General features: G+C 38.0%; 1 protein-coding gene across 1 annotated transcript; it reads left to right on the plus strand.

Moving 5' to 3' along the window:
• Positions 1-636: 636 nt before the first annotated feature.
• TWF1 (twinfilin actin binding protein 1) lies at positions 637-13,855 on the plus strand. The gene is made up of 9 exons (XM_055395868.2): positions 637-763; positions 2,591-2,668; positions 4,619-4,797; positions 6,263-6,358; positions 7,661-7,765; positions 9,417-9,542; positions 9,790-9,940; positions 10,113-10,234; positions 11,748-13,855. Exons 1-9 carry the CDS (start codon positions 637-639, stop codon positions 11,916-11,918), a joined length of 1,155 nt encoding a protein of 384 aa, XP_055251843.1. The 3' UTR covers positions 11,919-13,855.
• The last annotated feature ends 12,785 nt before the right edge of the window (positions 13,856-26,640 follow it).

A 26,640-nucleotide genomic window follows, 5' to 3' on the forward strand; every position in this document is an offset into this window, starting at 1 on the left:
AGAGCAGTGTTGGTTTGGAATGATGGAACTGACCACAGAGGAGTACTCAAGTCAGCTAATCTTTTTACTCTCAGTGGCTGTTTGTTTTTGGAGTGAAGAGAAAGGAAAACCTTGTCTCTAAATGGGCCCAACTAAAGAAAGAAAACGTAAGTCTGAAATTAATTTAAAAGCCTTTCAAATTTTGGTGGCAAACTGCCTATTAATTCTTTTTAAAAAATCGGGAGGAGCGGGACCCTTTACATTAAATTGTACACACAGCAGAAGAGTGAACCAAGAAGGCTCTCTTGCACATCTTTTTAAAGCTGAAAACTTGTGTTCAGTAAAACGCTGGTTTCCGTTTTTGAGCATCCTTTTGCTGAACCAGTGAAAGGCGTTGGCAGGGCAGAGCCCAGAAGGGAAAGCTATCTTGCCAGCCCTGTGGTGCTTCACGGTGGTGGAGCCGGAGAAGCGGCGGCAAACACCGGGGACAGCGACCCTCGGCAGAAAGCTGGGGTGGCTGGAGTTGAGGGCCAAAGGCGTGCACCCGCAGTGCCGCCGCCGGGAGCCGGTCCCGGTGACCCGCGGCGGCGGGCGTGCCGGGGGCGCGCGAGGACGCCGGGGGCCTAGTGGGGCGGGGCGGCGGTGGGTCGCAGGCCGATGACGCGCCGGGGCCGGCGGAGGAGCGGCCACTTCCTGGAGCCGCCGGCCGGGGCCGCTCGCTGCACTCCGCGCCGGAGCCGGGAGCCCGCGGCCGCCGCCATGTCCCACCAGACCGGCATCCAAGGTAACGGCGCCGGCGCTGCCCTTGGGGAAGGGGCTCCCCGGGGGCCCCGGGCAGGCCGGGCGGGGCCGGAGTCGGGCCCAGAGCCCTGGGACTCGGTGCCGGGGGCGAGCCGGGCCTCTGAGTCTCCCTGCGCTCCCGTGTCCCGGGCGCTCTCGTCCTGCTTCCCTCCCCGCCCGGGCCCGGCTGCCGCCACGTTGCGGACGGACCCGAAATTCGCTGGAGCGAAGGAAGTGGGTCCGGCGGCGGCCGGGGTGAAGGGGGCGTGCCTGCAGCCGCAGCCGACCTTCGCCCAACTTTACGGGTTGGGAAGACCTGGAGCCGTGAAGGCGACTGGGGTCGTTTTATTGTCGAGAGACAGGCGAATTTTCTTTTTCACAGTCCAGAAGAGTTGTTACAGGATTTGAATTATAAAAAGAAAGATGCGGGAGTCTTTTTCGTGTCTACGAAGAATGCTTCCCAAACTCTTCCGCGCTTTCTTCCAAAATGGGAACATCAGCACCGTTGTATGTATCCTGAGTAGGAGGCGTTTGGTCGTTCTTAGGTACTCCTCAGGGAACTGAAAAGTCTGATCTGTGTGGCATCGTGTAATTATCCCATTCAGGCAGTTGAATGTGCAATTTTAATTGACCTGTGTTATTTCCTGGTTTGCAAATGGGCAGTCTGAAAACTCTCACCTCATCAGAATCAAATAATATGTCCTGGGGTTACTCGCGATCACTTAATATAGTATAAACACAAGATCTTCCTGTTAATAGACAACGAATCTTTTCCCCAGATGAACATCTAATTGCGTTCTGTTCGTAAGTGTTTGACACCACCCCATACGTCCTCCTGCACACACAAAGAAAAACAAAATAGTCTAAAAGCACTCTTTTATTTGCGTTAGTTTTGATGCATGGATATCTAATTATTGACTTTGATGCTTGAGTCTAATAGCAAGCACTATTAAAAGTGGTTCTTGCTGTCAGTATACACCCCAAGAACAAAATCAGAACAAAATTGAAGTTTTTATAGCACAAGGGATAGGTTATTAAGTATACATTTGCTCATTGAGATTACTCCAGCTTTTTGAGAAATACGAGTCAGAAAAGTGTGACGAGAAGTATAAACTTGAAGGAATTTTATTGACTTCAATCAGGATAGGGCATTTGACGTTTATTGTCATCTTTAAACATGAAAATGTGGAAAATGAATTGATGAAGAAGGTGTTTTTATCATAAACTTGAAATTGGACCAGAAGAGAATGAAAGCAGATTTTCAGCATTTTCAAACAATCAATAAAGGTATTTCTCAGATTTGTAATTTATTCATTATTGGGTTTGAGAAACTTTAATATATTAATTCCCAATTCTAACATAGCTAGGACAGGTTAGAATTAATATACTTTTAAAAATACCTATGTCTCTTAGCTGTATATGGGGCTTCCCTGGTGGCTCAGTGGTAAAGAACCGACCTGCCAGTGCAGGAGAAGCAGGTTTGTTCCCCGGATGGGGAAGATCCACTGGAGAAGGGAATGGCAACCGACTCTGGTATGGTGCATGGAAAATCTCGTGAACAGAGGTGCCTGGCTGGCTACGGTACAGGGGATCGCAGAAGAGTTGGACATGCATGACTTAGCGACTGAACAACAGCAACAACAAAAGCCGTGTTCAGTGTCTGGTGTACCTTTTCAGTTTTATAATTTAAACGACTGTTAATAAAATATTGCATACTCAAGATTTTTTCTTTGCATTATATTTCATGTTTTCCTTATTCAATTAGCATTATTATTGTAGCATTAGAAAGTATTAATGCATAAATATTACTTTTCTGTATCTTTTTGCACAGCAAGTGAAGATGTTAAAGATATCTTTGCCAGAGCAAGAAATGGAAAATACAGACTTCTGAAGATATCTATTGAAAATGGTTAGTTAAACATTTTTTGTTCTTGAATTATTGGGTCTTATGTTTTAAAGCTAAGTCAGTGTCAGTGATTTGGACTATTAATAAATGTGAAGCAAGTTCAAAGCTTGCCTTTAGTTAACCTGGATCCTCTATATTTTGGGCATTTCCTTAAGGCCCCTGCTTGTCAGGGAAACAAAAAGATGTTGGTTTTGGTGTGACATCTTCCTCTTTCACTTTTTTGTGTCTCATTTTCTGTATTGCGATCTATATCTAATGTCAGTGCTTGCATCTCTGGAATGAAAATCAGTAACAGGCGATTATCTGAAAAATAAAGTTATTTGTGAATTCTTTTTCAATAAAGTTAGTTTGAAGTAGAAAGGGTTTTAAACTGCCTGTTTTCTCAACTTGATTGTAATGTGTGCTGAAGAAATGATTCCCTTTTCTTGTTATGGGAAAAAGTCCTGAGAATATAACAAACTGTAAATTGATCCTTTCAAAATAAAGCTGAAAGCAGGGAAATTAATTGGGTGGGAGATACTTTTAATTTGGCTGGTTTGAGTGTGAATAATTAAATTATAATTACTTAATCTCAAATGAATATGTTAAAACATCCCATTGGCCTAATTTCTTAATTACCTTGAAATATTTTGCTTTGGAAAAATACCTTGTTCTTTCATAAACTGAAAGTAAATGTAATTTGGTTTCCAGTTTCTCTTATATGTTAAAAATACTAAAATAGTTTGAAAAATATGCAGTTTTATATATGTTAACACACTCAGTGAGAATAAACATATACTGTAAAGTAGCCTGTTTTAGAACTATTGAACTAAAATTTTAAGTGTTATCACTTTCTAACTGAGTTAAGTAAGTAAAATGGAAAAGTTGATACAACTCACATCTCTACAACAGAAAAATGACAATAGTTTGTCACTTCTCTGGTGTTTTGAGAAAAAATTTTAAATAAGGAAATGATGAAGAATAAATGACAAATACTTCCATCTTTTCTTAAATTAATAACTGCTAACATTTTATCAATTTGCTTCAAACCCTTTGTAATTTGATGTTTAAACAACTGTACTTTCCGACCTTCTCCTGAGGAAACTATATTAGGAACTTTTTTTATATGTGCAATCCCTAAATAACATATAGTGCTGTTTTTGAGTTTTTAAGTTCACATGAACTGATATCTTTTTCTGCATCCTTCCTTTTTCTGTAAGTATTATTTTTATAATTAGTTTTGATAGAGTCTCATTCTTTTTAAATATGAATAGAATTTTATCATATGACTGCCACATATTTTATGTCCATTCTCTTATTGATGAACATGTGGGCTATTTTCAGTTTCCACTGTTATTTTATAGTGCTGCAGTGAATACCTTTGTATATATGTGCAAGAGATTCTCTATGCAGAATACAGTCTTGATTCTCCCAATAATGTCTTAAGGTGACTGTACCAATTTATGCTTGTGGACAGATTTTTAAATTTATAGTACTATGGCCAAGTAGGAGCTAAACCTGTTTTTATTTAATATTTCTTAACTGTGCAATTCAATGTTAATTTCAGAAATTACACCTTTGAGTGGTAAGATGCTTAGTTAAATACATTTTGTTGATACTTCATAACAAACATTTGAAAAATAGAGTATAACTACCCTTTCTTTAACCATCAACTCAGCTATTTATAATTATTTTTGTATGTTCCTTTCTTGTGTTTTTCATAACATTATTTTACTGCTGCTGGTCATAATTTTTACATGTTTTTAATACTACTTTATATTATGTTTCGTATATACTACTATTATATTTTATTATATACTCCTATATATTGTATTGTTACAACCAAGGTCCTTTTCATATGTTGATGTGAATAGAGTAATTGATAATTACATATTAATTTATTCTTTTATTCTTCATTATTCTACCATTTGGTATTTCAAACCATTTATGTGTCTTAAAAATTGTTCTTCACAGAGAAACTTGTGATTGGGTCGTGTAGGAAGCCTTCAGATTCCTGGGATCAGGATTATGATTCCTTTGTTTTACCCCTGTTGGAAGACAAACAACCGTGCTATGTATTATTCAGGTTAGATTCTCAGAATGCCCAGGGATATGAATGGATATTCATTGCGTGGTCTCCTGATCATTCTCATGTAAGTAATTTTTTGGTAACTTGTTTAACATTAAATGGAGAAGGAAATGGCAACCGACTCCAGTAGTCTTGCCTGGACAAATCCCATGGACAGAGGAGCCTGGTCGGCTATAGTCCATGGGGTCTCAAAGAGTCGGAGATGACTGAGTGACTTCACTTTCACTTTAACATTAAAAGCTAGAAAAATTTTTTGAAATATTTCTAGGCCAAGAAAAAGTTAAGAAGCAATAGTCTTTTTCATAGAAGGGAATGACGATGGAAAAAAATCCTTGGATTGGTAATGTAGAACCAGGGATAATTTACTGAGATTCAGAAATCTTGACCTTGATTGAAATCAGAAGAATTATTATTGATTTTAAATTTAAAAATTTGTGGCTATTATAAATGATTTTCTAGACCTCTGAAGAATAAAGGTTACTATTTTCCTCTGAGCATAATAACAAATAATTTTTACAGAACTAACTGAACATTATATGAAATATTCTAAATAGCTGCCATTCAGGTGATGAGCATACATACAGATAAGTATTTCTTTTAGGAAAGTTGAGTGATGGTTGTTTAGTCACTAAGTCATGTCCGACTCTTGGACTCTTTCGACCCATTGACTGTAGCCTTCCAGACTTCTTTGTCTGTGCGATTCTCTAGGCAAGACTGCTGGAGTGGTTTGCCATTTCCTTCTCCAGGGGATCTTCCCAACCCAGGGATCGAACCCAGGTCTTCTGCATTGCAGGCAGATTCTTTACCAACTGAGCTATGAGTGAAGCCCTTAAGTGAAAGAACAAAAAAATTAATATATGGATACAGCCCAATATTTTAAAGACTTAATTCTTTCTTCTTATTGAAAAATAATAATTCTTAAAGTTTTGTAGATATCATTCTCAAAAGTCATCCCCTCCTGTTTAACTCTATATATCTTGTCTGAAAGAAATATTGGGTTTGACAGTGCAGAATTATGAAATGATTTCTATTGGTTGGCAGTTATCTTTAGTAGTTTCCCGTAGATGCTATAAATATCAGACTCCTTAATAATAGTATATTTTGTAATTCTTTTCATCTTGGTCCCTCATAGGATGTTTTATGCCATAGTTATGCCATGAATATTTGATTTTTAATTAGTAATATCTCACCTAGACTTGCTTTGAGTAAAATGTCACTATCAAGATTACTTTAACTCATTGACTTTAAAGTAGTGTTTTAAGTAGCTTCTTTTAATTCTTGAACTCATTTTATACTTTGAAAAAATGAAGGATTTTTTAAAATTTAGCTTTTTCTACTTTTTGAAAAATGACTTATAAGTTGATGTTTTAGATGCCAGTGTTATGATGCTTATCTGTATACACACATTTAGCATGTTACACTTGATGGACTTTGTCACAGTTTATTTTTAATGTGCTTGACAGTTTTAGTACATTCATTAAATGCTATTTTTGTAATAGTTTTTACCTGTAAACTTTCACAATTACTAGGTTCGTCAAAAAATGTTGTATGCAGCAACAAGAGCAACTCTGAAAAAGGAGTTTGGAGGTGGCCACATTAAAGATGAAGTGTTTGGAACAGTAAAGGTACAAAACTTATATGGAGTCTATGTGTTGCAGTTAAAACGCTTAAAGAACTTCTAGGTAATGGGGTAATTAAAGTGAATTCTGATTGGTAAATCTGTCAACATAAGAATAAGAGAAAACATTGTTTCATATGATATGCACATTAACTGAAACATACAATACTCACCCTTGTAAAATATGTTGACATCTCAGTCTTCAAATGCTAGAATATCTCTTAGAGATAATTTAGTTCAACCCCTCATTTAGTTCAACCTTTTCATTTTAAGGACGAGTTAATAGGCTCAGAAAAATGAGAGACTACTTACAAGAAATAGTAGTTTTTAGGTATTTTGGACATTAATACTCATGGGAGCAATAACTATATTATTTAAACTAGAATATTGAGAGGTAAATTGATGTTTGGGGTAATTGTTGATTAATATGTATGTTATGATTAAGAATTTACTTCATTATAAAATTTGTATGGTAAATACATGTATTTGTACATGAAGTGAAGTGAAGTGAAGTCGCTCAGTCGTGTCCGACTCTTTGCGACCCCATGGACTGTAGCCTACCAGGCTCCTCTGTCCATTGGATTTTCCAGGCAATAGTACTGGAGTGGATTGCCATTTCCTTCTCCAGGGGATCTTCCCAACCCAGGGATCGCACCTGGGTCTCCCGCATTATAGACAGACGCTTTACCATCTGAGCCACCTAAGAAAATTATAGTATATTTTTTTAACAAATTTTTTGTTGTTATTCGGAGCTTTTATTGTGATTCAGTGAGTATTACATTCTGATGGATAGAGCACAGACTAGCTGGGAATGCTTTGCTTATTCACGTTAGTTGTGAAGTGGTCTGGTTTCTCAATTCTAGTTTCAGTCTTCCAAACCACAAAATGTTGATGAGAAGTAAATTTATTTGAAGTAATTTTTCTTTTAAATAAGAACTATAATTATTTTTTATAAATAATTATATGTCATTATAGTACAGAATTAATAATCTGAGGATGTTGATTATTAAATAATTAAGGGGAAGGCTTCCCCAGAAGGTTAGTAGTAATTGTCCTATAGACTTGAAGCATGATCATGTTCATCGTGTGTCTGGCGTTACCACCGCCACACTCATACAAAAGAGTAGTAATTATAAAGCTTTAGGAAATGAAGCATAGCTGCTCCCCTTAAAACTTTTTTAAAAATAGAGAAGAAGTAAGATTCTTGTTACCATTTATTTTCAATGAAAATATTTTTTTGTTAAATTAATAATTTTGTTTTTCCTAAAGTAGCCTCACAACTAGTAACAGTCAGTTTCTGTGCTTACAGGAAGATGTATCATTACATGGGTATAAAAAATATTTGCTGTCACAGTCTTCTCCTGCCCCACTGACTGCAGCTGAAGAAGAATTACGACAGATTAAAATTAATGAGGTATGTTACCATTTTGAAATCTTGCAAGATTTTAAGTGCTTAAAAGTATTGTAATTTTTAATTAATAGATGAAGAGGTAACTAGAGAATAAATAAGTTGAATAGCTAATAACATTCTGTCCCGTTTAGCGACAAGCCCGTGTTCAATGTGTTTTTAGGAAAAAGTTGGAAGTGTATATTAAACTTCATGTCAATTTCATAAATAGCTTTCTCCTGTGTTTATAATGTGTGGGTTAGATTAATAATCCTCCTGTTAGAAGTACAGCGGTTCTTAATTTTATACTTTGAATACTAAATAAATGGGAAACGTGTATGTTACTTACATAGTGTGAGGGATATAATATCTAATGAGGTTGCCTGAGGAAGGTTTGTTTTGTTATTTCAGAGAATACTATTGACTAGAGAGAGTAAAACATATGTGCTGTAGTGTGTTTAGGAATTTCTAGAGGCTCTGTAAGTTGTCTGTGGGCACTGCCTGGATGGGTGTGTGCACATATATATTTAGAAGATGGTTATATGAGTACTTGCTTAGCATATGAGTCAATAAATTTCATCCATATTATAGTTTATCATTTCTAATGTGTGTACTGCAGCAATTTTGAGTTAAAATAGCTACTGTATTTCTACTGGAATTTTACAGAAAAGAACAAGTAGCAGAAATTACTGTTCACTTCTCTGAGTAACAGACTAATAAGAATCAGTCTGGAAAATGAATATTATTTATATTGACCTGATAGCAAGGATCTATTATTATTTTAACTCAAGTTATCAGAGTATGGATTTTTACATGATTTTTTTTTTTAACAAGTTTGATAGTTTGTTTTATTCCTTGCAATCAGAACCCAGAGGATCTTATTGGGGTATGCATTTGCATATGTTCTGTAATGTTTTCATTATCCAATGCCATTTATGCTGTAGAATCTCCATTCATTTTTTTTTTAAGTAAACTTTCAATTTTGACTTTGTTGCAGCACTGCAAATGAAACCCTATACTAAAATATCATTTACTGAGTATAAAAGTCTTAAATATGTGCATTGAAAGCTTTCTTGAAGTACTCTCCTTCCAGTACGTGCACACCCGTGTTCTTAGGCATGAAAGCTCTTAAGTCTGGACCTTCTGCAGTAGTACAATTTGTTGAGCTGTGTTGTGTCTGCATATTGTTTGTACTCCTTTCAACTCTGCATGGTGTTCGTGTTGCACTTTATGTCTAGAGGAATAAAGTTCTATACATATTGTATTTATATCACAGTGTTCATAAGTTTTACCAACTAAATATCATAATTAAAAGTATAATCTGAAGATACTTCAAAGAGCTTGTGTATAGCTCATGGCAATTGTGCCAAACCAAACATATAAACAAAGCGCTGCTAACACTGCACACTCACTCAGATGTTCACTTTTGGCATTTTCATCAAAATGTGGCATACACTCTGCATGTTGACAAAGTGTTAGCAGAACCTGAGACAGATGTGAACAATTTGCCTTTTAAGTTCACAGTGTTTTAAGTATTACTTTTAATTATATTAAAATGGGCGGAATTAATTATATTAAAAGGGTGGAATGGCATTCACTCTGTAGAGTTTAGGTTTTCTTTGCCATCTGACACTGCTTAATGCTAAAATTCATCAGTAAATTGAATCTGTCATACTAGGTACAAACTGATGTGAGTATGGACACTAAGCATCAAACACTACAAGGAGTAGCATTTCCTATTTCTCAAGAAGCTTTTCAAGCTTTGGAACAATTGAATAACAGACAGCTAAACTATGTGCAATTGGTAAGTCACATGATTATTATGAAGTGGCTTCTCTCTTTGGTACCTTTGGCTTATATTAATATATAAGGTTTGTTTTTAATGTATTTTAAGTCTATTTTTTATTCATTGTTTTTAAACTTACAAAATCAGATATATTCACTGGAATAAGTGAAATTATGTAGCTTTCTCCTTATATCCTTGTTTTTTTAATTATAAATTTTAAATTTCTGTGAATCTATTTTAATAAGTATTTTGTTTCTGTTGACAGGAAATAGATATAAAAAATGAAATTATAATTTTGGCCAACACAATAAATACAGAATTAAAAGATTTGCCAAAGAGGATTCCCAAAGATGCAGCACGTTATCATTTCTTTCTGTACAAACATTCTCATGAAGGAGACTATTTGGAGTCTATAGGTATATGGTACTTTTTTTTTTTAACATGTTGCTTTTTGTTTGTTGATTGGCATTTCGTCACTATATTCTTTCTTATTTCTTGGCCAGAGGGCTTAGTTGTAGTTTTACAATATTTAGTATTTGCTTTAATTGATATGCTGCTCACTGGATTTATTATTATTTTAATTTACAGTTTTTATTTATTCAATGCCTGGATACACATGCAGTATAAGAGAACGAATGCTGTATTCTAGCTGCAAGAGCCCTCTGCTAGAGATTGTAGAAAGACAACTACAAATGGATGTTATTAGAAAGGTAATTACCTAATTATTTGTCTAATTTATTTTACCTAATTTATCTTATTGATATATTTAATACCTATTTAAAATTCTTCAATTTTTGTTACATTTTTATTGTTTTTCATATAATTCATGATATATTATAATTTGTAAATGAAAAGGTTTTTTTTTTTCCTTCTCATCATGAATCCTTAGGAAATCCTCTTAAGTGCTTGGGGATGATCTGTTGTGATCCCAGCCTCCCTGTAGATCTAATGTTTAGCCACAAGGTACATGTGGCTATTTAAATATAAATAAAAATTAAATGAAATTTAAATTTCAGTTCCTTAAAAACACTAGCCACATTTCAAGTGCTCATTTTAGCTACATGTGGCCAATGGCGCTATATTTGGTGCAGAATTTTGAGGATAAGTTCACGTTCCTGAAAGTTCTGTTGGACAGTGCTACTAAAGCTGCATATTTCTGATTTTCTCAAGACTTTATTAGTAAGAAACCACAGTCTTTGTTTATAATTGAGTCATGGGATGTTGAGAATCTTTCCAGTTGTTGGGAAAGAAGAGAATGGGCATAACATAAATTTGGGGAACTAAGTTACAAGTTTTCTTAAATGCAGGTGAGTCATGGGGAAACATATGGTTTATTCTTGAGCTCTTCAACTCTTAAAACACAGGTCCTTACAAATTACCAGTGTTTTAGGTACTGAGCATTTTAAGAGCTTTTAAGGGCTTCCCTTGTAGCTCACTCGGTAAAGAATCTGCCTGCAGTGCAGGAGACCCGGGTTCGATCCCTAGGTTGGGAAGATCCCCTGGAGGAAGAAATGGCAACCCACTCCAGTATCCTTGCCTGGAAAATTTCGTAGACAAAGGTGCCTGGTGGGCTGCAGTCTGTGGGGTCACAAAGAGTGGGCACGACTGAGTGACTAACAGCAACAACACGGTTCTTAAGAACCCCCTGTAGCGGGGGCTGGCTCACTTTTTCTACCAGAAGACCAGACAGTAAGTACTTTAGGCTTTGCCAGGCCACATATGGTCTTTTTCACATATTCTTGTTTTATTATTTTGTTTTTTACAACCCTTTAGAAATGTAAAACACACTCTTAACTTGAACTTGATTTGTCCTGCAGGCCACAATTTGCCAACCTGTGTAACAGAGTGATTTCAAGTGACCCAAGTGATGAAGGGGCCATTAGTAATGTTTCTGGAAAATATGTAGTGTACTAAAGCAGAACAACTTAAGAATATAGTGATGATTCCTACTATACTACTTTTAAACATTAAACTGGAGAAGAAAGAACCAAACAGAAAATATAGTGGATTATATGTTCAAGCAACTCCATTTAGCTCCCACCTCCTCCCCCCAAAAAAAGATTCAAGTGAACTATTTTCATATGGTCCTGGATTCGTTCTTACTGGAATGGGTATTATGTATTTATTTGTGAGCATTCACACCTGCAAAAGTTGTTTGTACTAAGTTTTGAATGTTGTGTTTTTTCATACTGCATCACACTTTGCTAATTTCACCTCTTACAGATCGAGATAGACAATGGGGATGAGTTGACTGCAGACTTCCTTTATGAAGAAGTACATCCCAAGCAGCATGCACATAAACAAAGTTTTGCAAAACCAAAAGGCCCTTCAGGAAAAAGAGGAATTCGAAGAATAATTAGGGGTCCAGCTGAAACTGAAGCTACTACTGATTAAAATTATTATAATACTAGTTTTTTAAAAGTCCAGCTTTTAGTACAGGAGAACTGAAATCATTCCATGTTGATATATAGTAGAGGGAAAATTGTACTTTTTGAAAATTAGCACTTTTCACTTCTGTATGTTTATAAAATTAATGGTAAAGAAGACTTATGATTTCTGAGTTAAATCTAGAAAAGAGTTCAATATAATGATGTTTAATTTCATCACAGTTTTCATAGAGTGATTATTCCACACTTTTCATATAATTCTTAAAATTTTATACAGTTGGGCCAATTCCAGAAAAGGCTAATGTCTAAAAGTAAGATACAAGTCTTATTACCGTTTGGTGATAACATCTTTTTTTCTTTTTTTAAAGGAGAAAGACCTTAAAATATTCATTCCACTTAATGAATATGTTAAGGACCAGGTTAGGTTATTTTCTAAGCTGAAAACTTCATGTGCCTAGGAAAAAGTGGAAAGTTGCTTGCTCTGAAGAGCAGTGCTCACTCAGACCGTGGGATCATATCTGCAATGTTTAAAAACAGTGCTTTATTGCAGCAGTCTTTTCTATTTGACTTTCTGGTTTTTTAAATGACTTTAAAATTGCAGAAGATCAGCTCACTCTAAACCTTAAGGGTACTAGATATTTTCTATACTGTAGGACTTCTGATGATGCTGAAAGACATGTTTAAACAACTTTAGTAAATTCTCATTCTAGTGCTATAAAATTTTTTCCATTTCAAAAGTAAGTCATTATATGTAGTGTGAGGCAAAATATTTATGTTTAATTGAATATCAAATTAATATTCAAAAGGAAACTGATGTCAACAATATTGAAAACATTTTAAACATCATGATTGATTTCTCTAAAACTATACACTAATAGGCAAATTGTGTTCTTTATCACTTTTGAGTGAATGTTCAGATTTAATAAAATTATTTTTAAAGTCCTAGTACTCATCAGCCTAACACAGATTAAGAATATGTTTCGGTTTATATCTTATTTCAAAACACATTTAACTATTTTCTAAAGCTTTACATTCTTAGTTACAACCTCCAGAGATTTTGAGCCTCATTTTCTTCAATACTTGAAATAGAGGGAGCTAGAACACTTCATCATGTGTAATCTGATAAACCTGCTGCGAGAGCCATAATTTTGAGGACTTTGCTAAGTGAACTGTGGGGATCCAGGATTTAGAATTTCTTGATCGAAACTTTATGATGCATAAAGCAAATGCCACACATGCACATTTCATAGTATGAAATAAGAAAGTCATTTTTACACTTTATTATCTAAGGTAATATATGCACCTTTCAGAAATCCAATGTGTGTTCAACTAAAGCATGTTAGAATAATTATGAGTTGACAGATTTTTTTTTTTCTAGAATTAAGAGTATTTGTGTGGGGTTTTGTTTGTTTACAAATAATCATATTTGCATATTTAAACATGCAAAATAATTGACGGTAATGTTGCACTTTTTTAGGAAAGAGTTAAGGTTTCCGGTGGGTGCACACACAAACACATGCACACTACTGCTTTGAGAATCCTGGAGCTGTGTTGACTGTAGACCAAGCTGCTGAAGCTCTTATTTTCAGTCAGGAAGAATGTTAACCTGTCATAATGGTATAAAATAATTTAGTAGTGAATGTTTTTCTGTACCATCCATGTGCAATTATACTCCTAAACTCTATTACACTACATGAAAGTGGACATTCCAGAATATAGATGTGATTATATAATCTTAAACTAATTATTAAACCAATGATTGTTGAAAATCAATGATGCATTTGTTATAGAGTATAACTCATCGTTTATGTTTTAGGTGATGTCATAACAATAGAAAGTGAATAAAATATTCCCAGTAAATTTATATAGCAGTGAAGAATTACATGCCTTCTGTGGACATTTTATAAGTGCGTTTTATATTGCAATAAAATTTTTCTCTTTAAATTGCGTCCTAAGTTGGTTTTCTATTATAACCTTTCTTTTTTAAATGTTTGGATACGTCTACATAATGCAATTGGCTTCCCTGGTAGCTCAGGTGGTAAAGAATCCACCTGCAATGCGGGAGACCTGGGTTCGATCCCTGGGTTGGAAAGAGCCCCTGGAGAAGGGAATGGCTACCCACTCCAGTATTCTGACCTGGAGAATTCCGTGGACTGTATAGTCCATGGAGTTGCAAAGAGTCGGACATGACTGAGCAATTTTCACTCAAATAATGTGATATCTGTTGATGGGTTAGAAATCCATTCATCTGTTTGTTAATTAACCTATCTAAATCAAAAAGGATTTTAACTAGTTTGAAACCTAAGCAGGTTGTATCAATAGAGTGCTTAATATATGAGCACTTTCCCACTATTGCAGCAGTAATGAAATGCCATTATTAGTTAGTTTCTACTGTGATAGCAGCAACCCAGTAGAGTAGGGTGACCAACAGACTTGACAGTAAGCTGTGAAGAGACATTCATCCAACAAATAGTGAGTGCATCTGGTTTGCAATAAAGGATCGAATTGATCCTTTTTATTAGGGATATATTACAAACTGGATGTCTCTGGTAGCAGTTTTACCAAGACAGAATTTCATTGAAAGGGCTAATTTTGAGGACAATTTTAAGAAGTTAAATTCTTTAAGGCATTTCTGCCTGAGGTTCCTATACTGTAGTTTGGTATATACATCCTTTCACGTGTTTTCTTTGCATATATGATCATATGTTAGAAAGATTGGAGGGGTTTTTGTTTTTTTTAAACAGTGATTCTAGGGCTTCCTCTCCAGAGATTTTGATAAAGAGTAGGTGGGTCCAGGAATCACAGTTCCACAAATGATTCATGGGTAACCATGAATGGCATACAGTTTGCCTTAAATGATATAAATTGAATGTTTACCTCCATTCATCCACAAACTATTCCTACCTATTGGTCTATAGTGGTTATGATTAATGGTGATAATTGGCCCATGGCTCTCTCCACATCCCTTGATCAGTCCGGTTGGCTCAGCTGCTGGCAGGACCTCTGAAGGACCAGGCACGTGGCTGCTGCCTCAGGAAGACTGCTGCTCCTCACCCTCTCTCTCCCAGTACCTACGTGCCTTCCGCCCTCATTTAATGCAGGCCTCTGCTCAAGTGTCACCTGCCTAGAAAGGACTTCCCTGACCTCCCAAGTCTGATTGTACTTCCTGTCCTCACACCTTAATCGTGCTTTATTTTTCCTCAAAGCACTTAAGAAATATGTATCTATGTTGCTTGTCTCGACTAAAATACAAGCCTGATGGCTTTTACACTGATACATCCTCAGCATCTGGAACAGTGTCTAGGACATAGTGGATACTTCATTTGTTGAATAAATGAGATTTTACCTTTCCTTGGACAGTGTGGAAAAAAGCACATTGAAGCAGTGATAGGTTCAGCACAATGGCACTGGCCTCCATTGCTGTATTTCTGGGCAGGGCAAATGTCACTAGCACTTACCCAGCCTCTTGTCTTCAGAAGACCATAGTTTCTATCCCAAGAAACTCCAGTATTGACCCATTCCTGAGTGGACTGTTCTGTGCAGACCAAAGACCAATTTCTACTAAACAGCTAGTGCTGCTCCATTACATCTGTGTTTGCTAGAATTCAGTCAAGACTGTAGTGTCTTATAAACCTTTTATTTGTATTTTTAAAATCTGTTAACTGGTATCTCTTCCACCTTTCCACTTCTAGAGATTTGGGAAGGAAAAGAACAGGAACTTCAAAGATCTACTCTCCACATACAAATAGCACCCGCACCAGCAAAGGAAGTGAAAGAGGAAGAGGTTTGAAGTCTCTGCCAGGTCTGGGTGAGGGAGAGGGGAAGGAAGGAGGGACAGGCTGAGGGGGTGGATCTCTTGAGAAAGGAACAGATGGGGCAACAGAGATGTCTCTTAGTTTGAAGAAGCTGGAAAGTTCTCTGAGGCCCCTCCCCTATGTTCCCTCCTACTCGACCAAGTCTGGTGCTAGGGCAGGGGGTCTCCTTGTGCCCCCTCCACATTCATGGCTTCATGAATGGACGTGGGGTTAACTTAATTTCTTAGTCTCCTATTATGAAGCTGCATGGATCAGAGCACACGGGTCATGTCTGTGTGTGTGTGTGTATCTGTGTGTGAGAGAGATGCTGTCACATCCTGCCTACATGACTGCATCAGTTATGTATTGCTACCATAAGAATGGTAGCTACAACTACCCCCAGATGTAGTGGTTTAAAATAGCAATTATTTTCCACAAGTCTCCTGGTTGGCTGACCCCTCTCACATCTGTGGTCTGCTGGCAGGTTGGCTGGTCTAGAATGATGTCATCTGAGATGTCTTTGCTCAGTACGGTCTCAGCAGCAGCCTGTTAGCCCTAGCATGTTCTCGTGGCAGTGGACAATGATTCAAGAGACAGAGAAGAGTAGTGCACAGGGGCTCTGGAGACCCAGGATTGGAACAGATACATCACTTTGTCTACAGTCTATTGGCCACAGCAAGTTACAAGACCATTCTGAATCTGAGGACCGGAGATATGAAATTTACCTCTTGATGGGAAGAATTACAGAAGTATATTGCAGAGGATGTGGGTCTAGTGAACAGTGGAGAATTGCTGTCTAACACAATGAAAATGACTGAGAAATTACTTAAACTTGGGGGCATCACTTTTCTCAATAAGGAAAAAAAAATAGGACCTACATTATAGAGCTATTAAATGTGATCCTGCTATAGAGCTAATACTTGGCCCCATGGACTGCAGCATGCCAAGCCTCCCTGTCCATCAAAAACTCCTGGAGTTTACTCAAACTCATGTCCATCGCGTTGGTAATGCCATCCAACCATCTCATCCTCTGTCATCCCCTTCTCCTCCTGCTTTCAATCTTTCCCAGCATCAGGGTCTTTTCCAATGAGTCAGTTCTTTGCATCAGGTGGCCAAAATGTTGGAGCTTCATCATTAGTCCTTCCAATGAATATTCAGGACTGATTTCCTTTAGGATGGACTGGTTGGATCTCCTTGCAGTCCAAGGGACTCTCAAGAGTCTGCTCCAACACCACAGTTCAAAAGCATCTTCAGAGCTCAGCTGTCTTTATAGTCCAACTCTCACATCCATACATGACTACTAGAAAAACCATAGCTTTGACTAGACAGACGTTTGTTGACAAAGTAATGTCTCTGCTTTTTAATATGCTGTCTGGGTTGGTCATAACTTTCCTTCCAAGGAGTAAGCATCTTTTAATTTCATGGCTGCAATCAGCATCTGCAGTGATTTTGGAGCCCAAAAAAATAAAGTCTGACACTGTTTCCACTGTTTTCCCATCTATTTCCCATGAAGTGATGGGACCAGATGCCATGATCTTAGTTTTCTGAATGTTGAGTTTTAAGCCAACTTGTTCACTCTCCTCTTTCACTTTCATCAAGAGGCTTTTGAGTTCTTCTTCACTTTCTGCCATGAGGGTGGTATCATCTGCATATCTGAGGTTATTGATATTTCTCCCAGAAATCTTGATTCCAGTTGGTGCTTCATCCAGCCCAGCATTTAGCATGATGTACTCTGCATATAAGTTAAATAAGCAGGGTGGCAATATATAGCCTTGATATACTCCTTTCCCTATTTGGAACCAGTCTGTTGTTCCATGTCCAGTTCTAACCATTGCTTCCTGACCTGAATACAGATTTCTCAGGAGGCAGGTCGGGTGGTCTGGTATTCCCATCTCTTTAAGAATTTTCCACAGTTTGTTGTGATCCACACAGTCAAACGATTTGGCATAGTCATTAAAGCAGAAATGGATTATTTTCTGGAACTCTGGGTTTTTGATGATCCAACAGATGTTGGCACAACAGTTAGCTCTCAACAAATGACAGGGAAGATGATTATGATCAATATGATGAGGGACAGCATAGTAAAGTGCACAGACCGATGTCAGATGTCTGAGTTAAAATTCCAGCTCTGAAATTTATTAGCTGTGTAATATTGGGCAAGTTACTTTACTTCAATTCCCTCATTTATAAAATGTGGATAATATTATCAAATTCATAGGATTGTTATGAGGATTGCTGTTGTTGTTTAGTTGCTCAAGTGAAAGTGAAGTTGCTCAGTTGTGCCTGACTCTTTGCGACCCCACCAGACTTCTCTGTCCATGAGATTTTCCAGGCAAGGATACTGGAGTGGGTTGCCATTTTCTTTTCCAGGGGATCTTCCCAACCAGAGATCAAACCCAAGTCTCCTGCACTGACAGGCAGATTGTTTATCACTGAGACACCCGGACAGCATATACTTACTATGTATTATAATATATTATTAGGGATAATATATATTTATTTTGACTATTATATATCAATGTAGTATAAATATTCAGTTCAGTTCAGTTGCTCAGTCGTGTCCGACTCTTTGTGACCCCATGAATCACAGCACGCCAGGCCTCCCTGTCCATCACCAACTCCCAGAGTTCACTCAAACTCACCTCCATCGAGTCAGTGATGCCATCCAGCCATCTCATTCTCTGTCATCCCCTTCTCCTCGTGCCCCCAATCCCTCCCAGCATCAGAGTCTTTTCCAGTGAGTCAATTCTTCGCATGAGGTGGCCAAAGTATTGGAGTTTCAGCTTTAGCATCAGTCCTTCCAATGAACACCCAGGACTGATCTCCTTTAGAATGGACTGGTTGGATCTCCTTGCAGTCCAAGGGACTCTCAAGAGTCTTCTCCAGCACCACAGTTCAAAAGCATCAATTCTTCGGTGATCAGCTTTCTCCACAGTCCAACTCTCACATCCATACATGACCACGGGAAAAATCATAGCCTTGACTAGACGGACCTTGGTTGGCAAAGTAATGTCTCTCCTTTTTAATATACTATCTAGGTTGGTCATAACTTTCCTTGCAAGGAGGAAGCGTCTTTTAATTTCATGGTTGCATTCAGCATCCGCAGTGATTTTGGAGCCCAGAAAAATAAAGTCTGACACTGTTTCCACTGTTTTCCCATCTATTTCCCATGAAGTGATGGGACCAGATGCCATGATCATTGTTTTCTGAATGTTGAGCTTCAAGCCAACCTTTTCACTCTCCTCTTTCACTTTCATCTAGAGGCTTTTGAGTTCCTCTTCACTTTCTGCCATAAGGGTGGTGTCATCTGCATATCTGAGGTTATTGATATTTCTCCCAGCAATCTTGATTCCAGCTTGTGCTTCTTCCAGCCCAGCGTTCCTCATGATGTACTCTGCATATAAGTTAAATAAGCAGGGTGACAATATACAGCCTTGACGTACTCCTTTTCCTATGGGAACCAGTCTGTTGTTCCATGTCCAGTTCTGACTGTTGCTTCCTGACCTGCATACAGGTTCCTCAAGAGGCAGTCAGGTGGTCTGGTATTCCCATCTCTTTCAGAATGTTCCACAGTTTATTGTGATCCACACATTCAAAGTCTTTGGCATAGTCAATACAGCAGAAATAGATGTTTTTCTGGAACTCTCTTGCTTTCTCCACGATCCAGCAGATGTTGGCAATTTGATCTCTGGTGCCTCTGCCTTTTCTAAAACCTGCTTGAACATCTGGGAGTTCACGGTTCACATATTGCTGAAGCCTGGCTTGGAGATGTTGAGCCTGACTTTACTAGCGTGTGAGATGAGTGCAATTGTGCAGTTGTTTGAGCATTCTTTGGCATTGCCTTTCTTTGGGATTGGAATGAAGACTGACCTTTTCCAGTCCTGTGGCCACTGCTGAGTTTTGCAAATCTGCTGGCATATTGAGTGCAGCACTTTCACAGCATCATCTTTCAAGATTTGAAGTAGCTCAACTGGAATTCCATCACCTCCACTAGCTTTGTTCGTAGTGATGCTTTCTAAGGCCCACTTGACTTCACATTTCAAGATGTCTGGCTCTAGGTCAGTGATCACGTTATTGTGACTATCTTGGTCATGAAGATCTTTTTTGTACAGTTCTTCTGTGTATTCTTGCCACCTCTTCTTAATATCTTCTGCTTCTGTTAGGTCCATACCATTTCTGTCCTTTATCGAGCCCATCTTTGCATGAAATGTTCCCTTGGAATCTCTAATTTTCTTGAAGAGGTCTCTTGTTGTTCCTATTCTGTTGTTTTCCTCTATTTCTTTGCATTGATCACTGAGGAAGGCTTTCTTATCTCTCCTTTCTATTCTTTGAAACTCTGCATTCAGATGCTTATATCTTTCCTTTTCCCCTTTGCTTTTAGCTTCTCTTCTTTTCACAGCTATTTGTAAGGCCTCCTCAGACAGCCATTTTGCTTTTTTGCATTTCTTTTCCATGGGGATGGTCTTGGTCCCTGTCTCCTGTACAATGTCACGAACCTCCGTCCAGAGTTCATCAGGCACTCTATCTATCAGATATAGTCCCTTAAATCTATTTCTCACTTCCACTGTATAATCATAAGGGATTTGATTTAGGTCATATCTGAATGGTCTAGTGTTTTTCCCTAGTTTCTTCAATTTCAGTCTGAATTTGGCAATAAGGAGTTCATGATCTGAGCCACAGTCAGCTCCTGGTCTTGTTTTTGCTAACTGTATAGAGCTTCTCCATCTTTGGCTGCAAAGAATATAATCAATCTGATTTCGGTGTTGACCATCTGCTGATGTCCATGTCTAGAGTCTTATCTTGTGTTGTTGGAAGAGTATGTTTGCTATGACCAGTGCATACTCTTGGCAAAACTCTATTAGCCTTTGCCCTGCTTCATTCCGTGCTCCAAGGCCAAATTTGCCTGTTATTCCAGGTGTTTCTTGACTTCCTACTTTTGCATTCCTGTCCCCTATAATGAAAAGGACATCTTTTTTGGGAGTTAGTTCTAAAAGGTCTTGTAGGTCTTCATAGAACCGTTCAACTTTGTCTTCTTCAGCATTACTGGGATAGGCCTGGATTACTGTAATATTGAATGGCTTGCCTTGGAAACGAACAGAAATAATTTTGTCATTTTTAATATTGCATCCAAGTACTGCATTTTGGACTCTTTTGTTGACCATAATGGCTACTCCATTTCTTCCAAGGGATTCCTGCCCGCAGTAGTAGATATAAAGGTCATCTGAGTTAAATTCACCCATTCCAATCCATTGTAGTTCACTGATTCCTAGAATGTCAACGTTCACTCTTGCCGTCTCCTGTTTGACCACTTCCAATTTGCCTTGATTCATGGACCTAACATTCCTAGTTCCTCTTTACAGCATAGGACCTTGCTTCACATTCACAACTGGGTATTGGTTTTGCTTTGTCTCCATCTCTTCATTCCTTCTAGAGTTATTTCTCCACTGATCTTCAGTAGCATGCTGAGCACCTATCGACCTGGGTAATTCCTGATTCAATATCCTATCATTTTGCCTTTTGATACTGTTCATGGGGTTCTCAAGGCAAGTATACTGAAGTGGTTTGCCATTCCCTTCTCCAGTGGACCACATTCGGCTGTGGTCCATGTGATCAGATCAACTAGTTTCCTGTGATTATGATTTCAGTGTGTCTGCCCCCTGATGCCCCCTCGCAATACCTACCGTCTTATTTGGGTTTCTCTTACCTTGGTCATGGGATATCTCTTCACAGCTGCTCCAGCAAAGCGCAGCCGCTGCACCTTACCTTGGACAAGGGATATTTCCTCAAGACCGCCCCTCCTGACCTTGAACGTGGAGTAGCTCCTCTCGGCCCTCCTGTGCCCGCACAGCCACCACCTATTGGACGTGGGGTATTACTATATAATACATATTATTCTATATATAAATATATATTTAACACAAAAGCATTAGTGGAGGAACTGAAGGACTATATATATACACACACATATTTATGTATATCCCGGATAATATTTTAATTTCCTTGTCATTTCTTTTAGCATATTTTTAAAGTTATTCTCTTAGTGGTATCCTGGGGATTACAATTAACATCTTAATTTACACAAAAATCTAGTTTCAAGTAATATAAACCTGATTGCAATAATATACTGAAACTTTGTTCCTGTGTAGATCTGTACCAGCCCCCTTCTTTGAACTATTATTGTCATATAAATTACATCTTTATGCACTGTGTGTCTGCTAACACAGATTTATAATTACTGCTTTATGACATTTATCATCATTTGGTTTATTCACACATACAATACATTTGTGATGCTTCTTACATTTTTGTGTATAATACCTTTACTGGTGTTTTTATTTCTATTTATTTCCTGTGGATTATAGTTAGTCTCTAGTATTCTCTCATTTAAGCTTGAAGGATTTCTTCTTTTCTCAAAGGGCAGATTTTCTTCTGATAAATTCTCTCAACATTTATCTATCAATGTCTTATTTTCTTCAATATTTTAGAATTGTTTTGTTAGAATTACTGGTTGACACTCTCTTTCAGTCCTTGAATGTCTGTGTTTTCTGCTAAAGAATTAGATAATGATCTTTTTGAGGATCCCTTATATCTGCTAAATCTCTTGCTTCTTGCTGCTCTCAAGATTGTCTTTATTATGATGTATCTGGGAGTAAGATCTCTTTGAGTTGATCCTGCTTGCAGTTCTTACTTTCTTGGTTGAGTGGCCTAACGTTTTTCATCAAGTTTAGTAAGTTTTTAACCAGTTTTTCTTCCGATATTCTTTCTAGCACTTTCACACCTCTCCTTCTGGAACTCTCACTATACATACTTTGGTCACCTTGAAGCTGCCCCACAGATTTCTGAGGATCTGCTCATTTTTCTTCATTCTTTTTCTTTCTGTTCCTCAACTGATTTCTCTTCAAGATTGATGATTCTTTGCTTTTTGCCTGCTCAGATCTAGTAAGGCCCTCTCATGGATTTGTCATTCCAGTTATCGTACTTTTCAACTTTGGGATTTCTCTTTGCCTTTTCATAATTTATATCTCTTCATTGATGTCATGTATTTGGTAGGACATTGTTCTCACATTCTCAATTAATTCATTATACACAGTTTCCTTTAGCTCTTGAACATATTTAAAATAGCTGATTTAAAGTCTTTGTCTAGTAAGCACAACATCTAGGCTTCCTTAGGTACAGTTTTGAGCGACCTTTTTTCCCCAGATATGAAACATACTTTGCTGTTTCTTTGCATGTCTAGTATATTTTTGTTGAAAGCTGGGAATTTAATATAATGTGGAAACTCTGGACATCAGGTTGCCTCCTCCCCAAGGTTTGTTGTTGCTAATTGTTTGAGTTGTTGTTTATTTAGTGACTTTATGAGCTAATTTTGCAAAGTTTGTAGTCTTCATGATATGTGGTCACAGAAATCTCAACTCAGCTTAGTCATCAGCTGATGAATGGACAAAGATTGCTTAGTGTCTGACACCAATAAATCCCCCAGTTTTTGCCCCAGGCTCCATGTGCACCTTGAGACACATCATCCACACTCAGCCAGGCAGTTTAGACTCTGTTTTAGTTTTCACTTCCTGCTTGTCCAGAGCCTGAAGGTCAGCCAGAGGTTAGAGCTTAGGCCATCACAGATTTTTTGAGCATACACATGACCTTTACACATGTGCATGGCTTTCTGCATCCCCAAGAATGTGTTAAAGACCTTTCAAAGCCATAATGGAGGTCTTCTCCCTCAGTTTTTCCTTTCAAGCATTTTAGCCTATTGTTTGCACCAGTGGTTATTCATCACTTCAGGCAGCTGTGATTAAAACATTTGCCAGCTACCCGATTTAGACAGAGGAGCCTGGCAGGCTACAGTCCACGGGGTCGCAAGAGTCAGACAGGACTTAGCAACTGAACCAGTATATATATATGTATATCAATGCTACTCTCTCAATTCATCCCCGACCCCCTTCCTCCCCTGTAACTGCTGTATAGTACAGGGAGCTCAGATTGATGCTCTGTGATGACCTAGAGGGGTAGAATGGGAAGGAGGAAGAGAGGCTTAACAGACAGGGCATATGATATTGTTGATTCACGATGTTGTATAGCAGAAACTAATACAACATTGTAAAGCAATTACATTCCAATAAAATAAAATATACTAAATTGATATATAAATTTCCCAATAAATGGTTTTGACAATGACTCCACATAAAAGCTTTTAGTAACGTTAGCTTTAGTCACATTGAATAGAGATAAACCTTTGAATAGAGCCTTCCAGGGAACCGCCAGACAGGTTAAACAATTGTAGTTCTTTCAGAATCAGGCTGTGAAGAACTCCAGTTCTGTTCTGTTCCCTCTGGTACCAAAAATGTGGGCTATTTTTTTTAAGTTAGTGCTGAGCTAGGAATCAGGGGATGGGAGTAGGGTAAATTAAAATGCCACACAGTTTGTTGTCTTTATTGAGATTCAGCTGTTTTCCTTGAATAAATGCTCATGGGGTTGCTGCAAGCCTTTGATTAATTTCCAGTTCTGAAAAAGTCAATTCTGACAATTTTTGCCAGCCTTTATTTTTATGGAGAGAAGAATTTTTAAAGCTCCTTTGCCATTTTCCAGGCCTGAATATTCAAGGGCTGATGCTATTATTAATCTTTCTTGGCAAAAGAATAATCTTGGTATGGCAGGGCTTCCTAATATGTTTCACAGAGTAAGTAATAGCACGTTCCCTTCATTAACTTATGAATTGATTTAAGAATATTTGACTAACGAATGCCAACAATGGAAGTGATATTATTTTTAAACAGATACTGGTCAGCATGTCAATATTTTTAAGGTCAATATTCATTAACTTATAATAGTCAAACTCTGTTATGGTTATAAAGGATGCTAGTCTTTATCTAAAATATATAATGGGATATGATTTCTTGACAATAAAAGTTCTATCATTATTTACACCTTTTAATAAAGGAGAGGATGGGCTAAGGATGTAGCCTCCATTTAACCGTTTAATTCTTTTATTTTCCAGGTTTACTGAGATGAAACTGACACATAACATTGCCTAAGTTTAAGGTGCAGAACACGGTGATTTGATACACTTACAGATTGCAAAATGATTACCACCATACTGTGAGCTCCTTTCTAATTCTTAAAAGAGGTAAAGACACTATCTGGCTGTTAGAATGACTGTAGCAGAAGAAGGGGCCTGTCACAATCTAGAGTTTAGACATCAGTATTGTGGAACAGCCTGAGATGATCAGTCTCTGAAGATTTAATTCATACTACCTAAATTTTCAAAATACTTCATTTTAAACCAGAATAGGATATTCCCAATCATAAAATTACATTCTGGACATCCCTGGTGGCACAATAGATAGGAATCCATTTGCCAATGCAGGGGACACGGGTTTGATCCCAGTTCCCGGAAGATTCCACGTGCTGCAGACCAACTAAGCTTGTGTTCCACAAATACTGAACCCACATGCTGCAACTACTGAAGCCCGTGTGCTTAGAGCCTGTGCTCTGCAATAAGAGAAGCCACCGCACTGAGAAGCCAGCACACCAAAACAAAGAATAGCCCCCGCTCACTGCAACTAGAGAAAGGCAGCTCAAAGCAACAAAGACCCAGTGCAACCAAAATAAATAAATAAACAGAATTAAACAAAACATCCCACGGTAAAAACTGATATATAGATTACAACAGTCTTTGTCACTGTACATTATCTTCCAAAAGGTGAACCCAGACCACAAAATAAAAATTAAAAAAAAGGCTGCCAGATAAACATGGCATTAGTGCAAAGCAAAGGATTCCCAGGTGGCTCAATGGTAAAGAATCCGCCTGCCAGTGCAGGAATGCAGGAGACATGGGTTTGATCCCTGGGTCAAGAAGGTCCCCTGGAGGAGGAAATGACAATACACTTCAGTATTTCTTGCTGAGAAAATCCCATAGACAGAGGAGCCTAGCAGGCTACAGATCATGGGATTGCAAAGACTCGAACATAACTGAACAACTGAGCACACACGCATAGTGCGAGGCAAACAGATTCAGTTCAGTTCAGTTCAGTCGCTCAGTCGTGTCCAACTCTTTGCGACCCATGAATCACAGCACGCCAGGCCTCCCTGTCCATCACCAACTCCTGGAGTTCACTCAAACTCATGTCCATCGAGTCGGTGATGCCATCCAGCCATCTCATTCTCTGTCGTCCCCTTCTCCTCCCACCCCCAATCCCTCCAGCATCAGTCTTTTCCTGTGAGTCAACTCTTCGCATGAGGTAGCCAAAATATTGGAGTTTCAGCTTTAGCATCAGTCCTTCCAATGAACACCCAGGATTGATCTCCTTTAGACTGGACTGGTTGGATCTCCTTGTAGTCCAAAGGACTCTCAAGAGTCTTCTCCAACACCACAGTTCAAAAGCATCAATTCTTCGGCGATCAGCTTTCTTCACAGTCCAACTCTCACATCCATACATGACCACGGGAAAAAACATAGCCTGGACTAGACGGACTTTTGTTGGCAAAGTAATGTCTCTGCTTTTTAATATGCTATCTAGGTTGGTCATAACTTTCCTTCCAAGGAGTAAGCATCTTTTAATTTCATGGCTGCAATCAGCATCCGCAGCGATTTTGGAGCGCCAAAAAATAAAATCTGACACTGTTTCCACTGTTTCTCCATCTATTTCCCATGAAGTGATGGGACTAGATGGCATAGATGACCGTAACTACTATCTTCTCCAAATTACCTTGATGCATAAATAGCCAGTAGAGGAAAACATCTGACATAATCTGAAACACAGTATTCCTTTTCCCAGGATAGTATTAGTAGTAGAAACTTTGTTCAACAAAGTCTTCTTGGCTCACTGAGACCCAGAGGTCTCTGATATCACGGTGTAACACACACAAAAAACTGATTCAGTTTAGATTTTTTATTTTCTTTTTTAAAGTTACAGTTTCAAGATGGGGAACACATGT

Source organism: Moschus berezovskii, chromosome 6 (assembly GCF_049115385.1).
Source record: "Moschus berezovskii isolate FMDL1 chromosome 6, NW_MosBer_1.0, whole genome shotgun sequence".
Lineage (NCBI taxonomy): Eukaryota > Metazoa > Chordata > Mammalia > Artiodactyla > Moschidae > Moschus > Moschus berezovskii.

What these genes read in the sequence shown, in the direction of transcription:
- TWF1 (XM_055395868.2), top strand. Translation starts at nt 637, where the DNA reads ATGACGCGCCGGGGCCGGCGGAGGAGCGGCCACTTCCTGGAGCCGCCG. An exon ending in GAAGATATCTATTGAAAATG is followed by an intron (nt 2,669 to 4,618) that starts GTTAGTTAAACA and finishes TGTTCTTCACAG; the next exon opens with AGAAACTTGTGATTGGGTCG. An exon ending in AGACTATTTGGAGTCTATAG is followed by an intron (nt 9,941 to 10,112) that starts GTATATGGTACT and finishes TTTAATTTACAG; the next exon opens with TTTTTATTTATTCAATGCCT.